General features: G+C 31.8%; 1 protein-coding gene across 5 annotated transcripts in view; it reads left to right on the top strand.

The window, feature by feature from the left end:
• Positions 1-15,330, top strand: part of LOC141394087 (short neuropeptide F-like) — a 198,213-nt gene extending 182,883 nt beyond the window's left edge. For 3 of the 5 annotated variants that reach the window (XM_073967932.1, XM_073967933.1, XM_073967934.1), the window contains 2 exons: positions 13,938-14,790; positions 14,905-15,330. In XM_073967932.1, the coding sequence (XP_073824033.1) occupies positions 13,957-14,790; positions 14,905-14,916 (846 nt within the window). In that variant the 5' untranslated portion in view covers positions 13,938-13,956 and the 3' untranslated portion in view covers positions 14,917-15,330. Of the gene's footprint in view, positions 1-13,937 lie in introns of all 5 variants that reach the window. The other 2 variants (XM_073967931.1, XM_073967930.1) reach the window with 1 other exon arrangement.
• Positions 15,331-18,327: the final 2,997 nt, after the last annotated feature.

Genomic DNA, 18,327 nt, shown 5'->3' with positions numbered 1-18,327 from the left:
ACATGCCGCCTAACAATAGGCAAAACTTTATAAACAAAATTCTACTGATTGTTTTTCGTGATTTGTATGAACACACATCGTTAGTAGCTTACAAACAGAGCGCTACTTATCTCTCACTTCAATCACCGACCATGAGTGAATAACTTTTATTGTACTGTGTGGGCTACTACTACATTTCATTCATCCATTCATTTTGTTGAACTCCCTAAGGTAGGCAATTGATTTGTGGCACCCATTGTTAATTGTATAGGGCTATGTTCCTCGGGGTTGGACTTATCTCATCTATTTTTGTTTATTCCTTTAATGATGACAAGCTTGTTGGATTTTATTTAGGAAATTGTTATATTGGTTATAATCAATTGATGAATATTCTTTGCCTTGATTTACATAGTTAACGTAATACACGTATTATGGGATTTATGAGTTACAAAGCTTGCTAAAGATAAAACAAATAGTTCTCTATGTAAGAGCAAATCAATATATGTTTTTGATTAATATTCATTGAAATAAATAATCCATTTAAACTGTCAATACAAAGATAGTGTAAATCTATTTTCCAATTAAATGTAGTCGAGAGTCTAATTGGTTTAAAGATAATCTAGAAAACAATATTTTGATTTATTTAACACTTTTAATGTGTAAATGGTAAACTTTTTACCAATAAACAAATACAAGCAATATTATCTGAGCATATAAGAAGATTATTAGCTGATGGCCTAAGTTGCTAATGCTATTCTCCCAATTTATCTTATATTTATATAAGGTAAATTATATAAATAAATAAATAAATAAATAAATAAATATAAGAAGATAAATAACAAGTTTACCGAATACAAGAGGAGCTTGTACTGAAAGATCTCAATTTTTTGAAGATGTAAATTCACTAATTCCTAATTTTATTTTATTCTTATCTTTGCTTTAACAAATATAATAAAAATAGCACAGTTTGGTATTATTCCATATTGATAAAGTCGAATTCTCTATAAGCTATATTCAAAGAAATACTCATAATTTCTTTAACAATGGTCTAAATAGAAAAACTATTTTTTTATACCCTTCACCATAGTATGGAGGGTACATTAAGTTTGTTTTTCCGTTTGTAACGCATTGAAATAATCATTTGCTACGCTATAAAGTATATATATTCTTGATCAGCGTAAAATTGCATGTCCGTCCTTCCGTCCGTCCGTCTTTGGTAATCACTCTAGCATCCACAAAAATGGAGATAGGACGCTGAAATTTTGGGAAAATGCGTCTTTTGTTTGCAGGCAGGTCAAGTTCGATGATCGGCTATATCGGTCCACGTTTTGGTATAGCCTTCTTATAAGGGTACCTCCCGATTTGAGGTATTTTGAAGTGTTTAGTCACATTTTCAAACCGAATTAGTTATAATTTGACATTTAAGGTTCCTAGTGATCAACAAACTTATATTCCAAAGGATATGGGCATAGGTCCATGTTTTGGTATAGCCCCCATATAAGGGTACCTCCCGATTTTCGGTATTTTGAGAATTTTAGCTACAATTTTCACCCGAACTACCTGTAAATTGACATTTGAGGTTCTCAAACTTCTCCACCAAACATCGTCAACATAAGTCCATGGTTTGGTAAAGCCCCCATATAACGATACCTCCAGATTTTCGGTATTTTGAGAATTTTAACAACAATTTTTAATCGAACTAGCTATAATTTGACATTTGAATTTTCAGTGATCACGAAATTTCTTCACTAAAATTCGTCAACATAGGTCCATATTTTCGTATAGCTCCTATATAACGGTACCTCCCGATTTTCGGCATTTTGAGGGTCTACATTGTTTGATGGAACTACCCTCAATTTAATTTGACTTTTAAGGTTCTCTGCAGTTACAAAACTTTTCTACCAAAAATTATAAAGATAGGTTGACACTTTGATATAGTCTCGTAGGTGGTACCTTTCACCTGGCTGAACACATTTTTATACCCTCAGCCTTTAGGCTAAAGAGGGTATTTACACTTTGATACGACCAAAAATGTGCCTCATCGAAATAATGGTTTTAGACCCCAAGTATGTTTGTACGATATCCGTTTCAGACAATTTTGAGTAGATCTAGCAATGTCCGTCCGTCTGTCTGTCCGTCTGTCTGTCTGGCTGGCTGGTGCGCACGATAACTCTCGAACGGATCAATCGATTCGGTTCAAATTTTGGGTATCGAAATATTTTGTCCAGATTCGATTTAAGTTCGAAGATGGGCCATATAGGTCCACTCCTTCGGGTACCTCCCACACAAAATTTCGGAAAAGTTCAGTTTAGGACCTGGTCTCGAATTGCTTTGATTTTTGTTTACTCAAGTTGTATTTGCTGTCCTCTATACGACGCTGTAAGTTTCATTAGGGGCAAGTCCATACTTCCTCAGAAAATAGCCTGAAAGTTACAAAAAACCCTATGACACCGTGTGTAGTGGTTGGAACGGATCTGCCGATTCGGTCCAAAATTTGGCTTTGGTAATATTTTGTCCAAACTTAGTTCAAGTTCAAAGATGGATTATATCGGTCCACTCCTTCCGGTACCTCCCCCACAAAAGTTCGAAAATGTTCGGAAAATTTGTGCGTGCAATAACTCTTGAAGGAAGTAACCGATTTGGTCCATACATTGCACATTATGAAATTTCTACCAGGCTTAGGTGAGGTTCCAATATGGACTCAATCGGTAAACTCCTTCGAGTACCTCCCACACAAAATTTCGGAAAAGTTCAGTTTAGGACCTGCTCTCGAATCGCCTTGGTTTTTGTTGTAACATTTTGTATTCACTGTCCCCTATACGAAGGTTCAAGTTTCCTCAGGGGCAAGTCCATATTTCCTGAAAAAATAGCCTGAAAGTTTAAAAACAAACCCTATGACACCATGTTTATGGGTGGAAGCGCAAGATAATTCTCGAACGGAAATGCCGATTCCGGCCAAAATTTGGCCTTCGTAATATTGTTTCCAAACTTAGTTTAAGTTCGTAGATAAGCCATATCGGTCCACTGCTTCAGGTACCTACCCCACAAAAGTTCAAAAATATTCGGAAAAATTGTGGGCACGATAACTCTTGATGGGAGTGACCGATTTGGTCCATACTTTACACATTCTCATAATATCTACCAGATATAGATCAGGTTCGAATATGGAGTGGACAAATATCCACTCCATCCCGTACCTCCCACACAAAATTTTGGATAAGTTCACTTTAAGACCTGCTATTAAATCACTTTGATTTTTGTTAAAGCAACTTATATTCGCTGCCTCAATTACGATGGTAAAAGTTGTTTCAGGGGCAAGTCCATACTTCTTGAGAAAACAGTCCGAAGGGTGTAAGAACCCCCTATGGCACCCCCATGGTCTATGTCGGTCCATTCCTTTAAGTACCTTTTCCGCAAATTTTTTTAACTTTAATCCAAATCAACATTTTTGTCGGTTCATACGACCAAAATTTTGAAACCCCCTAAATACATAAGTTTTTTTTTTTTGTGAAAAAAATGTTTCAATTTGCACAGGCTGAGGGTATATCTCTGTCGGCAAAGCCGACTGATACTTTTTAACTTGTTTAGATTAGATTTGATAATTAAGACAATTGGTGTATCTATCCATGGTCGAAAATTTTTTCCACCTAAAATTGTGAAAGGACACTAATTATTCCATGTATGTATGAGGGTATAAAAAGTTCGGCCCGGCCGAACTTAACGACTTTTTACTTGTTTATTTTTTATTAGCTACCTAATAAAAAATAGAAAAAAATGCACTGTGGGCTTGGGTGCAATTTTCGCGATTCAATATTAAAAACCAATTTTTATCAATGATTGCAGTCTTCGATTTTCTTATTTTTTTGTATTAAACTTCGACTAATTACAAAAATGTAGTCCTCTTTGGTAGTGGGGTGAGAAAAATTACTATTATTCTTAATTTTTTAAAATTTGTCAATATATTTTTTCCTTTATACCAGTGTAAAACATTTATACTTTCTAGGATCTAAAAATTAGTAAATTGATGTTCATCCCACCTTTAAAAAGAAAAAAGTTCAACCAGGCCAAACTTTTTATACCCTCCACCATGAGGTTCTCTAAACTAAAATTGCAATGGGACGGTACCTTTATATATGGGATATATCATAGTTCCACAATTTTATATGTGTAAATTTTTGACGATTGGGAATACCAACTACCAGATTATAGCTAATTTAGTCACAATATGTAGCTAAAAATACCTGAAATCGGGCAGTGCTGTTATATCATAACATGGGCCTATAGACGATTGGGAATACCAACTACCAGATTATAGCTAATTTAGTCACAATATGTAGCTAAAAATACCTGAAATCGGGCAGTGCTGTTATATCATAACGTGGGCCTATAGACGCATGTCTAAAATTTTTAGCAGCCAACACATACCTACATATGATCCCATACACATCCCCAAAGAGACACGGGAGACTTCTATCATATCGACACCTCCAAATAATAGTATGCTAAGTCTGAAAAGTGAGTTTTGCAGGAGAAGCTCTCAAAGTTTACAGTTTTCTTTGACCTTCACTACTATTCTGAGTAAACATTTGTTTATAACTTCTGTTCGGATTGACCGATCATTACCAAAATTTGACAGAATTTAAGTTAAAGGACGTAAAATGTAAAAATGTAAAGAACTTGAAAACATGCTAAGTCGACTTAGCATACTATTGTTTGGAGGCGTCGATATAAATGTGTGCATGCCGATTCTTGTTAGCTCATTGATATGGGACCTACTGCGTGTTTTATGGCAAGTCTTGTAGAGAAGTTTTTGAAAAAAAAAATCCTAATGTAACATCGTTTTATTTCACTGCTTTTAACTACTCAATTGTGGCAGAGCATTGACCCGTTTCTATATCATAAATTATTTCCGTGCCTTTGTACTTCTACATAAATACATATGTGGTGTGTTTTTATAGTGTTTCTTATATCCGCATTGAATATTCTGTTATATTTTTTATGAGGTCAATATTGCAGTTTTGTAGTCAACACAATGACTTTACACAGCTTCAATGCCCGGAACGATTCTTGAATGAAAAAAAGGGTTGAGAGTGTTGCAAGTGTCAAGTGGTATTGCCACAATAAAACGTTTTTGAACAGTCATTCATAAAACATAAGAAATTCTAGCTCACATCACAAATCCATATACGTATGCATATGTATGCGCATGCATGTAGATTTATACATGCAAACCCCATGAGTTAAAGCTCTGCAAAAACATGTTCTTAAGCAAACGATGAATCATTCTTCTTCTACATGTAAGTTGTAGGCACATGGTGGGGATGTTAGTAAATTCCCATTTTATTATTGACCCCTCTAAAGATTGTGACTTATATGTATAGCATACCCATTGCGATCTTTCCATATCTTCATAGTTATAGTTGGATATTTCAATTCAATGACCATCCATGCATTAAAGCCCATAAAGGTTCTTGCCAATCAACAGCGAGCCCCTCATTAAATTACTCGAAAATAAAAATAAAGCCATAAACATAATAAATCAATATTGTGAATACATTCTCTATATTTGTATGATTTACGATAGAGATATATAAGAAGCGTTAAAAATCTTCCTAAAATTCGTTTTAAATTGACATTGTAGGCAATCATTGTGTATGCAAGTAATTTAATTTTTTTATCAATTGAGAGAAGAGAAATGCTTCTACGTTGCTTTGAATACTCTACATTCAGGTTCCATACTCCATAGCATATTCGTGGTCTAACAGATTCATCAATTGCAGGTCCTGTGAGAATGGTTTCCGGTGAATTTTTCTATACCCTCCACCAAAATAATCTCCAACAAAATAACATGTGTTTGCAACACATCAAAATAAGCATCGGAGAACCTATGAATTATAACAAATTCTTCCTTGAATGGATTTCATCGTATTTAAGTGACAGAGTTTGTAAAGTCAGAGTTGGTGATTTTCTATCCATGCCTTATTCCCAAACATCCGGTGTGCCACAGGGCAGCATCCTCGGGCCACTTCTTTTTAACTTGTTCATTAATGACATTTCTTCATGCTTCTCAAATTCAAAATTCTTATTATATGCAGATGATTTAAAATTGTTTGCCAGAGTTGATTGTCTGCAAGATGCTTCCTCTTTGCAACAAGATCTAAATTAATTAGCACTGTGGTGTGATTTAAATAGACTTTCTCTAAATCTTTCCAAATGCTTTCATGTTACCTACTACAGATCCCATAATCCCATTATGCTTTCATTCAGAATAGGCAACACAATTCTTAATAAGTTAAATACAATTCGAGACTTAGGTGTCATCTTTGATACATCGTTCTCTTTTATTCCTCATATAGACCACATTATTCCTCAGGCTTACAAGGTCTTAGCATTTCTTAAGCGAATGTGTGCTGATTTTTCTGACCCAAATACTATTAAAGCAATATATACAGCTATCGTCAGATCCAAAATTGAATACGCTTCGATTGTGTGGGATCCCCAATGTAGAACTCATATAGATCGTATTGAAAAAATTCATCAAAATTTTACAAAGTTCGCCCTTAAAAAAATGTTCGTTACTGACATGCCAACATATAGATCAAGAGTTTTGTTACTTGGTCTTCAGAATTTGGAATGTCGGAGAAAAATCCAGTCTGCTTGTTTTGTATTTGATTTGCTCAGTAATACTATTGATTCTCCAGATTTGTTATCTTTAGTTCCAATTTTTGTGCCTCCGAGAAGCTTACGCATTGTTAATTTATTTAACGTCGCTTTTCACCGCACTAATTATGCCCAAAATGGGCCTTTAACACGCACATTCCTAAATTTGAATACTATTAATGAAAAACTGCAAAGAGAGTCGCAATCACATATTGACATCTAAAGAATCTTTTAAATCAGTTTTATATAATATATACTTAAGTTCATAATATATTTTCTTTTGTATAAGTTCAAACATTTGTTAATTAAATTTGTTGTATCTTAGTCTGTAAGGATATTGAATTCCATTGACTAATAAAGAATAATAATAATAATAATAATAATAATAATAATAATAATAATAATAATAATAATAATAATAATAATAATAATAATAATAATAATAATAATAATAATAATAATAATAATAATAATAATAATAATAATAATAATAATAATAATAATAATAATAATAATAATAATAATAATAATAATAATAATAATAATAATAATAATAATAATAATAATAATAATAATAATAATAATAATAATAATAATAATAATAATAATAATAATAATAATAATAATAATAATAATAATAATAATAATAATAATAATAATAATAATAATAATAATAATAATAATAATAATAATAATAATAATAATAATAATAATAATAATAATAATAATAATAATAATAATAATAATAATAATAATAATAATAATAATAATAATAATAATAATAATAATAATAATAATAATAATAATAATAATAATAATAATAATAATAATAATAATAATAATAATAATAATAATAATAATAATAATAATAATAATAATAATAATAATAATAATAATAATAATAATAATAATAATAATAATAATAATAATAATAATAATAATAATAATAATAATAATAATAATAATAATAATAATAATAATAATAATAATAATAATAATAATAATAATAATAATAATAATAATAATAATAATAATAATAATAATAATAATAATAATAATAATAATAATAATAATAATAATAATAATAATAATAATAATAATAATAATAATAATAATAATAATAATAATAATAATAATAATAATAATAATAATAATAATAATAATAATAATAATAATAATAATAATAATAATAATAATAATAATAATAATAATAATAATAATAATAATAATAATAATAATAATAATAATAATAATAATAATAATAATAATAATAATAATAATAATAATAATAATAATAATAATAATAATAATAATAATAATAATAATAATAATAATAATAATAATAATAATAATAATAATAATAATAATAATAATAATAATAATAATAATAATAATAATAATAATAATAATAATAATAATAATAATAATAATAATAATAATAATAATAATAATAATAATAATAATAATAATAATAATAATAATAATAATAATAATAATAATAATAATATAGAGATGTTCTTCTATCCGTCCATCTGTCTGTTGAAATCAAGATACAGCTCCCAATATTTAAGATTGAGACTTATCATTTGGAGCAGAAGTTTATATATTGGTATTGAAAATGGACTATATCGATCCACGTTTTCATATAGTCACCATGGAACTGTACCGCCCGATTATCGGTGATTATACGATTTTTGTTTCATTATCCAACCGACATGGCTGAAAATTGTAGTAGCCCCGAAGTCTAAATATGGGCTACTTCAATTTTCCAAGAAATATGTAAGTGAAGTTTTACGTTTTGATTTAGCCCCCAAAGAAGGGTACCGCCCCATTTTTGTATTTTTAAGATTTTAGCGGCTTTATCCTAGGAATGAGTAAAGTTCGGTATGCAGTCTTCAGTGGAAATATACAGAATTCCAGCAAAGAACTTTAGGTATAGGTCTATGTTTTGATATAGTCCCCATAAAATGGTACCGTCCGATTTTCGGTATTTTCAAAGTTTTAGCAGTATTATCCTACAGAAATGGGTAAAATTCGGTATACAGTGTTTGTTGGGAATATGGGTTCAAGTTTTGATATAGCCCCCATAGAAGGTATATATCAATTTTTTGTGTTTGGAAGTTTTTATCCACATTATCTAACCGAAATGATATCAAAAATGTTTGTATTTAGTCTTCGTTGTCGGTACAAAACAAATGCACTGTGAACGATAGCCCCCATAGAACGTACCTCCCGAATTTCGGCATTTTGATGGTTTTAGCCAAATTATCTTACCGAGATAACTGAAATTTGATATTTAGTATTCGATATGGGTATAAAACATGTCTACAGAGAATTCTGGGTAAAAATGCGCGTTTTATTGCACCTCCGGCTACGATTGAATTCATTGAATTCGCATTTAAACGAATTCATCTGTCACATTTATTCTTGAGCTCGAGTCGTCATAAAATTGGGGAAGAGTTCTTTGCTTCAACAATACAAAGAACTGAGAGAACTGAACTAGTCTTTTTTGCCATTCCCGAAAGTAAGTCAATTTTAACTACAACCACTGTACAAAATCGTGTTGTTTTTAAATTTGAAAACAACAAATATGAGATTAAGCTGACTTACTTTACAAATAATAAGATAATAACTTACTTAATAAAACAAAAAAGTTTGAAATGTAGTTTTATATTCATTCGTTTTTTCCTTGTTCTATGTATTCGTTTATATTTCAATATTTAAATTGTTGTCTGAAGAATGTCTTTAAATATAGATTTTAATGAAAACCCAATTACTTATAAACAGAGAAAATAATACCTATTGTACCCTTAAGAACTTGGGTATACATAAAGTTTGCTGTAGAATATCGATGCATATTTACTCAATAATAACAATATAAGAAAGTATCAGTCAGCTGTGATGACGGAGATATAGCCTTAGGCACTGACAAAAAAAAAAAACAACCAAACGGAACCAAACACAATAATTATGCCGTATGTAAAAAATATTGATTTTGTAACATGAGTTTGTTTTAAAATCTGTAGGTACCGTAATGTGGGGCTATACCAAATCATTGACATATGCCAAACATTTTTAGTAACCAAACTTCTTCATAAAGTACTCAAAATATTAAATTACGTTAAACTAAGTTTTGAAAAAGTTTTATAGTTATTTTGTACAATAGCCATTTTAGTGTGTGCTGGCAGGGTTTTGCAGCTTTTGGGCCATTATCTCATCAAAACGATGCGAGAGGAGTTCTTAAACTTTACTTTTTCCGAATTTTGTGTGGGAGGTAAACGAAGGAGTGCACAGATGTAGTCCATATTCTAACCTGATACATGACTGGATGAAATAATACGATGTGCAAAGTCTGTACCAATCAGAAACTGCCTGCGAGAATTATCTTGCGGATTTGCCAATTTGGTTGGTGCCGTCAGAGTTTCTTTGAGCTTTTAGGCCAATACCTCAGGAAGTATGGACTTGCACAAGAAAAAATTGTACCGTCGTAAAGGGAGCCGCAAGGACAATTTACTAAAAAAAAATCAAAAGGATCGCAGAGGAGCTCTTAAAATTCACTTTATCCGAATTTTGTGTGGGAGGTACCCGAGAAGTGTACCGATATAGTCCGTATTCACGCAGAGAAAAAAATATGTTTGATCCAACAATATTTCAAGAGCAAAATATGTATTGTTAACATATTGTTGGATTCCTCATGTAGTATTGTAAATCCAAAAATAGTTTGTGTCAACTGAACAATATTTCTCTCTTTTCTTCGAAAATTTGTTTCTCTTCTCTCGCTATTCGATGCCGTGTTGAAAAAACAATTTTGGTGAGTTGTGGTGTGTTTGTATGACATGCTGCCTTTACCTTTGTTTTTGTGTGTATGTACTTGCGAGACTCTTGTTTTTATTTGTTTCTGTTTTGTTTCATTCTTCTTTCCTTTTCATGTTTGTTATCGTGTTTAATTATTCCTTATGTTGTGGTGGGTTCTTGCGCTTTTTGTTTGTCTTTGTTGTCAGCCAATGCAGCAAACCATGTATTGTGTTCATCAATGATTGCAATATTATACGCGACATTTATATCCAAGTTATGCGAAAAATGTATATGAGAAGTATATGCACTCAAATCAAAAATTTCTGGGCTGGTTTTCTGTATTGACAATACTTTTTGTAAACAAAATTAGATTATGATAGCCATAACAATCGGTATTGTTAACGATTTTAACAATATTGCGGAAATTCGAAAGTTGTTTTTGTTTTCTATGTTTGGAACAAAAGATGGTATTTTTGGATTTGGATTACAATGTTTGAACAAAACAAATACATTTTTGGAACCAAAACATATATTTTTGTTCCAACAAAAGCGAAAAATATTTTTTCTCTGCGTGTTCGAGCCCGATATATATCTGGAAGGAGTAATGGACCAAATCGATTGCTCCCTTCGAGAGTAATCGTTCACACCATTTTACAGAAAAATTTAGAACTTTTGCGGGTGAGGTACCCAAGGAGTTAACCGATGTGGCCCATCTTCGAACTAAAACTAAGTTTGGACAAAATATTACGATATTCGATAATATTCGAATCGGCTGATCCGTGCACGAGTTATTGTGTGCACCAGCCAGCCAGACAGACGGACTGACATGGCTAAATCGACTACAAATTGTCAGAAACGAATATCTTCCATACATACTTGGGGTCTAAAACCGTTATTTCGATGAGGCACATTTTTAGTCGTATTAACGTGTATATGCCCTTTCTAGCCTAAAGGCAGTGGGTATAACAAATTGATTTTTGGAAGCGTTCTGTCTACCAGAGTCGTAGATTTTACCCAGAAGCCATCCACATTTTGGAGAATATTTACCACAAGAGGATATGGCAGCACCTTCAGGACATCCACATTTCTTGTAAAAAATTTAAATTTACTCCAAACACATGAAACAAAATATGAAAAAACTTCAACACTTCATATTTTGTATATGACGGAAAATAATGGAGTTTGAAAAAAATTGGTATGCGGTTAAACATTTCTTGTGACATGACTTATGTACATTTAATTCCTGAAAGGCTAATTCATGGTCATCTGTCAGAAATTGTGTATTTATATATACATATATGACACATTATTAGCTTTGTTTTAACAGAAAATTACATAATAGTTACATACTATAAACTGAGCCATCCATTACTTCATCTACTACAAATTGTAATACCCTAATTAAACATATCCGACAGGGCCTGCTCTATTATACAGTAGTGATTTCATTAAGCAATTCAGTAAGTCAGTTGGGTAGTCTACAACCCTATTGTACAAATAAAGTTGTACATATATTTGGGTGAGGTTTAGGAACTGGGAAAATCAAATAATTAAAAATAATTATTTCATATTGTCACTTCCAGTAGCCATAAAAATCATATGTTTACAATTCAGTGTTCTTATGCGCTTGCGCAGACGGCAATGCTAATCATTTTTTCTACGACTTCTCCTTTATCTCCTTTATCTTGTCAAATTTTCATGCTGATATCCCTATAACTCATCGAGTTACAGCTCATTTACTACGAGTTTGGCATAATTCACCAAAACCGATTTTAGAGTTTATGAAGCACTAAAACACTTCAAATCATGCTTGATCATGCACAAAAATTTAGCACTGATATCCGGCTAGCTGTTTGCAAAATATGGTCCAAATGGTTATTCTATTTTGTGTGTAATAATATTTTTAATTTGGGAAGTCAGATTTGAATCGCCAACTTAAAACGCGTTTTTCTCGAATCTGGATTTTTTGAAATGTGTCACTCTTTGAGTAAATGAGCGATATGTATGAGAAATTTCAAGCCATCGTAAATCTATGTGTGTGTGCTCTGATAATAAATGATGTGATAAAGCCCACATACAATGATATAGATGCGCTCATTAGGTAGCATGCACATTTAAACGAAGCATAATAAGAAACATTGTATGTCTGCGTTTAGGTTAAGTTACATTTTTATAAGTAGTTAATAAGTATAATTTTATTCAATAAAAATCAGCAAGCACTCAAAGAGATCAGACGTTCGCGTCTTGTCTTTCATTGTACACCTTTGTTGTGATTGATGGCTTTCCTAGATCGCTTAATTGTCTGCGGCTGTTTTTCGATATCCTTATGATTTTTTTTATTCATGAATGTCCTGATTGTATCTTATAACTGTATCCATGTCTTTAGTAAAAAATAATAAAAATATGTTAAAATGTCTTGTATTATCATATTCCTCGGAAGAATGTTTTACTACATTCTTGTAGTATCATCATGCATTTGCATTACAAATTATGACATTCCGTCATCATCATCAGTGAAGCATCATACATCTCTCCCGTCATCGAACATCAGTGGAAGCACAAAATTCTCTGCATTTAAACAAGAAGTATTTGCATTCAGCCTTTGAGGCGCCTGTGTGAGTTGTTGCAGCAGTAGCATTTCCTCCAACCCTCCCCTTTCTTTCAACACCAAGTGTTGTTGTTAAAACACATTCAACACATTTTCTACTCTAAATAAACATTGTTAAAATAACACCACATAGAATTACATTATTGTAGGGACAATCTAATACCCCATACCCTCTGTATCAGGCTATTCTTACATACATACATCTCGTCTGACAGCATTTATTAAATGACACACACAATGCCTAGAATTGCGACTACTTTTTCACTTAACAATGAAGATTACATAATTAGAAGATAAAAGCAGGGATAAAAACAAAAGCGTATTGATGGAGAGAGGACTTGTAAATTGCATACTTGTTAATATTTTCTTTTGACTTAGGTTAGGTTAAAGAACGCGTAGCTGTCGTAGTTGGAAGGTGTTATAGTTGATATTGCTAAACCCAGCAACCCTATTTATATCCTACACCACTATGTGGAAAGGGTATTATGAGTTTGTTTTGAGAAAAATTCATGTAACACCGCGAAATATTCGTCATAGACCCCCAATGTGGTATACATCTCAAAATCGTTTTATCTCGTCGAGATATGAAGATTTGTATACCACATTGGGCGTCTCCGACGAATATTTCGCGGTGTTACATGAATATTTCGAAAACAAACTTAGGGTAGGGTGTAGGGTATAAATACGATATATATAAATAAGAGCGCATATAGGAAAAAGAAGAAGATGGATAGGTTATGGGCCGGAAGTAAAAAAATTCTTCAAAAATCTTCGCCTATAAAGCCAAACCTAGTTTAGACAAAATTCTTTAAAATATCAACGCCTATAAGACCAAACCAAGCTTTGATCAAATTCGTAAAATATTCCTTAAATTTATTTTCTTTCTTACTTTCAGATCCCAGAAAATTGTTAAAATGTATTTCCAAAGTCAACTGCTGTATAAACTTTCTTTCGGGACATTTTTATTGCCATTGACCCACAGTGTAATTTCAGCAGATATGGTGAGGGATGGAGAAGGTAAAATACAAATAAATTATACCCCTGACAATCTCTTGCACCAAGAATATATTGGACCCATTGCCTTTCCCAATTATCAAGTGCAAAGTAAGGCTCAACGATCACCTTCACCGAGATTACGTTTTGGTCGGCGTAGTGATCCTGAGATGATAACGAAGCTAATTGCAAAACGTTGGTTTGGTGATGTTAATAAAAAACCAATAAGATCCCCATCATTACGTTTACGTTTCGGTAGACGTAGTGATCCCACTATACCTCTACATAGCCCCTTTGATATAATGATGAATGCACGCCAAAACGTTGATGGGAGCAGCACCAGTGATAACTACAATGAAATTTTTGATAACTATTATGAACGAGTTGTCCGAAAACCACAACGTTTGAGGTTTGGTCGTAGTCTACCATATCAAACCGATTTGTTTGCTGATACTGCTGCTAATGAAATGGAAAATGAAGATGTTAACGGATCAAATAACGGCGATGATGATTTCTTTAATTATCTGATGCATGTCCAGAAATTGAGAAATTTATTGTTGACTTTAAGGCAATTCCAAAAAGCCAATTTAACCAATGACAATGACGATTCTACATCGATAGAAAATTATAAGGATGAATTTGAACGTGCTATACGTAAGCCAGCACCAATGCGTTTACGATGGGGTCGCAGTACCGGTGTTCGTAATACACAAACGAAGGATGATGATATAACCAAAGTGGAATCGGAAGATAAGGTGACAATCAGTAGTATTTAATTTAAGAATTATTTTGGTCAATTAAAATAGAATTGGAACAATAATATATCCTCAGAGTAATTTTCATACTTACTTTTTTTACTATCTTTTCAGACAAAAATTTAAACGTTTTCCATTAAGATATTAACAAACAATGAAAGTAGACTTAGTTCGAAACAAACACCTCAATTGGATTTTAAATTACAACTGAACGATTTCATTATTAATGGACTCTATTAAAAAATTCAACAAAAAATAATTTTTTGAAAATGCATATTTGTTTACAGAAGTTTAGTTTTGTTAATTAAGTTTTTATTAAAATATCTTTATTATTGTAAATATGTTGTTTTGTTCTATAAGGAAACAAGAATAATTAAGAAAGTGTAAATGTATCACATACAAAAAAAATCTCTATATCATGTATATATATTTAACTGGTTACGTACACCATCACAACAAATATTTAATATTTATTTGCAAATTTAATTGTTATTAATGATAAAGAAATAAAATGAAAAATATTAGCCTTCAAAAGCAAAACCTTGATTTTATGTTTTTATTTCTATGTGTCCATGTATTGGTAAACATCCTTACTAAAACGCTTACGCTTACTAAAAGTAAGTATATTATCTATAATTATACAATTTTGAAAAATTGAGCTGACCGCGATATTCCACTTCCATCCAGGATCAAGACAATTATTACCATAGTATTGCAAGCAATTTTTAAACAATACGTTCAAAAATATCTTTGATTTCAGATTTTTTTAAAAAAAAAATTGTGGGGAAGGTGCCCTGGTCACTCAACTGACCAGTATAAAAAATAGCTAAAAACCTATTCTCAGACCTAAAAACTCCACACACAAAATTTCGTGAAAGTCGGTCCAGCCGTTTCGGAGGAGTTTAATTTCGAACATCATGGCAGACTCGAAGAATTATATATATATATATATATATATATATATATATATATATATATATATATATATATATATATATATATATATATATATATATATATATAAATGAGCTTGGTGATAAGGTACTGACTGACTGATTCATCATCAACGCCCAGCCAAAACGGCTAAAGCTAGGAGCTTGAAATTTTACCAGTGGGTCACTGTTGATGCAAATGTGCGAGATAAGGCCGGGTTTTAGAAAATTCGTCCTGGAACCACAAAAAATAACAACAACAAAAATCCTTATTTTTCGTTATTATTACGTACTTATTCACTTAGTTGGCCCTCTGCAAGACATGTGTCAAATTAACAATGCTATAACTTCTTGATACCGTAAACGATCACACATAATTTCAAATTTTGTAGTTTACTTCTAGGCGCACTTATTTTATCGCAAACCACTAAATAATAGAAAGACAAAGACAAACCGATCCTGATTTTGTTTTCACATAACAGGTGTCGCACAAAAGATTTTCATTCGTTAAAGTCCAGTTAGAAAAAATGATTACAAACGATGCATTTGTAATAATTTTGATTTTCAATTTAAAATTAAAACAAAAATTCTTTCAATAAATAATGTTGGGTTTTAGTCCAGTCAAAATAGACATGCGTATAAGGGGGAAATAGCAAAAATTCCCACAAAGCTGAATTTTGGTGGAGAGCTAGGGTTGGCCATTAGAAGCAACGTCCTAAAAGTCCCCATCGATCCCATGTGTGCAAAACAAGTTATTCGGGGTCAAAGGTCATTTTTGGAGGCATTATTCAGTTTTTTTTTTTAATTTTTCTCAAAAACGGTAATACTTAGCAAAAGCGCGCTAAAGTAAAAGTTGTAGATTCAATAATTGTCTACAAGATTGGTCTTTATGATTCTTAAAAAAGTCTTACAATTTTCGAGATATCTCGATCTAAAGGTCAAATAAAAAATTAGCCGCGTAAGTACATTATGAGGCGAACCGGTTAAAGTAACGACACTATGTGTTAGCTACTTTCATAAGCTTTCAAACGATATCCACTTTGCAGTAATCGGTTCAGTAGAACCGGGTCTAACCCGGTTTTTAAATTTGGCCTTTCGGATCTAATAACCGGCAAACCGGATCCGCAACAGTTGAAAATTATACATTTCCGTAATCAGCGCAACAAACCCTACCATCGGACAAAACTTGAAAAAAATCGGAGAGTTTTCGTTTGGGTCGTTCCCGTTGGGCTTTCGATTATACATTTGGGTTAAATGGGCTATTTTTGCATAAAATTACTCTAAAATTGAATAACTCTACTAAACACACTCCGATTTAGTTGGAATTTTTTTTAGAAGATAGCTATAACTTCGCTCTTCAAGAAAATATATATTTTTTGGGGGACAGACCCGATTACTTCGCGTATTTTAGCCGGTTCGTCTGAATATGTGCATATTTGCCTTATAAGTGCATAAAAATCATGTGTTTTTTAGAATAGCTATATCTCAAGAATGGTTCCTTCTAAGAAAAAAATTATAAGGGTCAAACTTGTAGATAATTTTTCTGTCTACAATATTTACTTTAGTCACTTTTTGATTAGATCAACCGTTTTCAAAAAATAAATCCGAAAACGTAAAAATTCTTAAATTTTGACCTTTGACCCTGAATAATTTTTTTTGCACACATGGGATCGATGGGGACTTTTAGGACGTTGCTTCTAATGGAAAACCCTAGCTCTCCACCAAAATTCAGCTTTGTGGTAATTTTTGCTATTTCAATGTCTATTTTGACCGGACTATTTGTTGAACAAATGAGTTGCTGTTGAAGACAACATTAGGGGAATAAATTCAGAAATCGGCCAGAAATAACAACAACTAAAAACTGTATGGACTTGACTTTTTTAGTAATAACTAAATGTTTGCAAATCAATGAAAGTGCAATAAAATCTATATATATAAAAGAGCTTAGTGATGAGTGAGTGAGTGACTGAGTGACTGACAGATCATCGCCCAGACGAAACGGCTGAAGCTAGAAACTTGAAATTTTGAGTGTGTGTTGCTGTTGCTGTGCAGGGGTGAGATAAGGCTGGGTTTTTGGTGACCGGATAGAGCTGAAATGATGAAATTTGGAATTAAGATTACTTTTGGAGTGTAGGATTGAGGTAGTTTTGAAAAATCGTACTTATGGGTACGGAAAGTACTATGTTTGGTACAATTTGGATTTTGATCAACAGATAGAACTGGAATCCTGAAATTTATAATAAAGATTACCTATGGAGTGTAGGATTGAGGTAGTTTTGGAAATTCGTACTTATGGGTACGGAAAGTAGTGAATGGTACTAAATTTGGTACAATTTAGATTTGGGTGAACGTATAGAGCTGGAATCCTGAAATTTCGAGTTAAGGTTACTGTTGGAGTGTAGGATTGAGTAAGTTTTGGAAATTGATACTTATGGATACGGAAAGGATAGAGGTGGAGCCCGGATATTTGAAACTATATTTACTATTGGAGTGTAGGTTTGATATGGTTTTGGAAAATCGTACTTATGAGTACGAATAGTACTAAATGGTACTAAATTTGGTTCAATTTGGATTTTTGTGAACGGATAAAGCTGGAATCCTGATA

This window comes from Musca autumnalis, unplaced genomic scaffold, assembly GCF_047663935.1.
Source record: "Musca autumnalis isolate F117 unplaced genomic scaffold, ASM4766393v1 scaffold_2, whole genome shotgun sequence".
NCBI lineage: Eukaryota > Metazoa > Arthropoda > Insecta > Diptera > Muscidae > Musca > Musca autumnalis.
The sequence above is the reverse complement of the archived record's forward strand: the minus strand, read 5'-3'. Positions and strand labels throughout refer to the sequence as shown.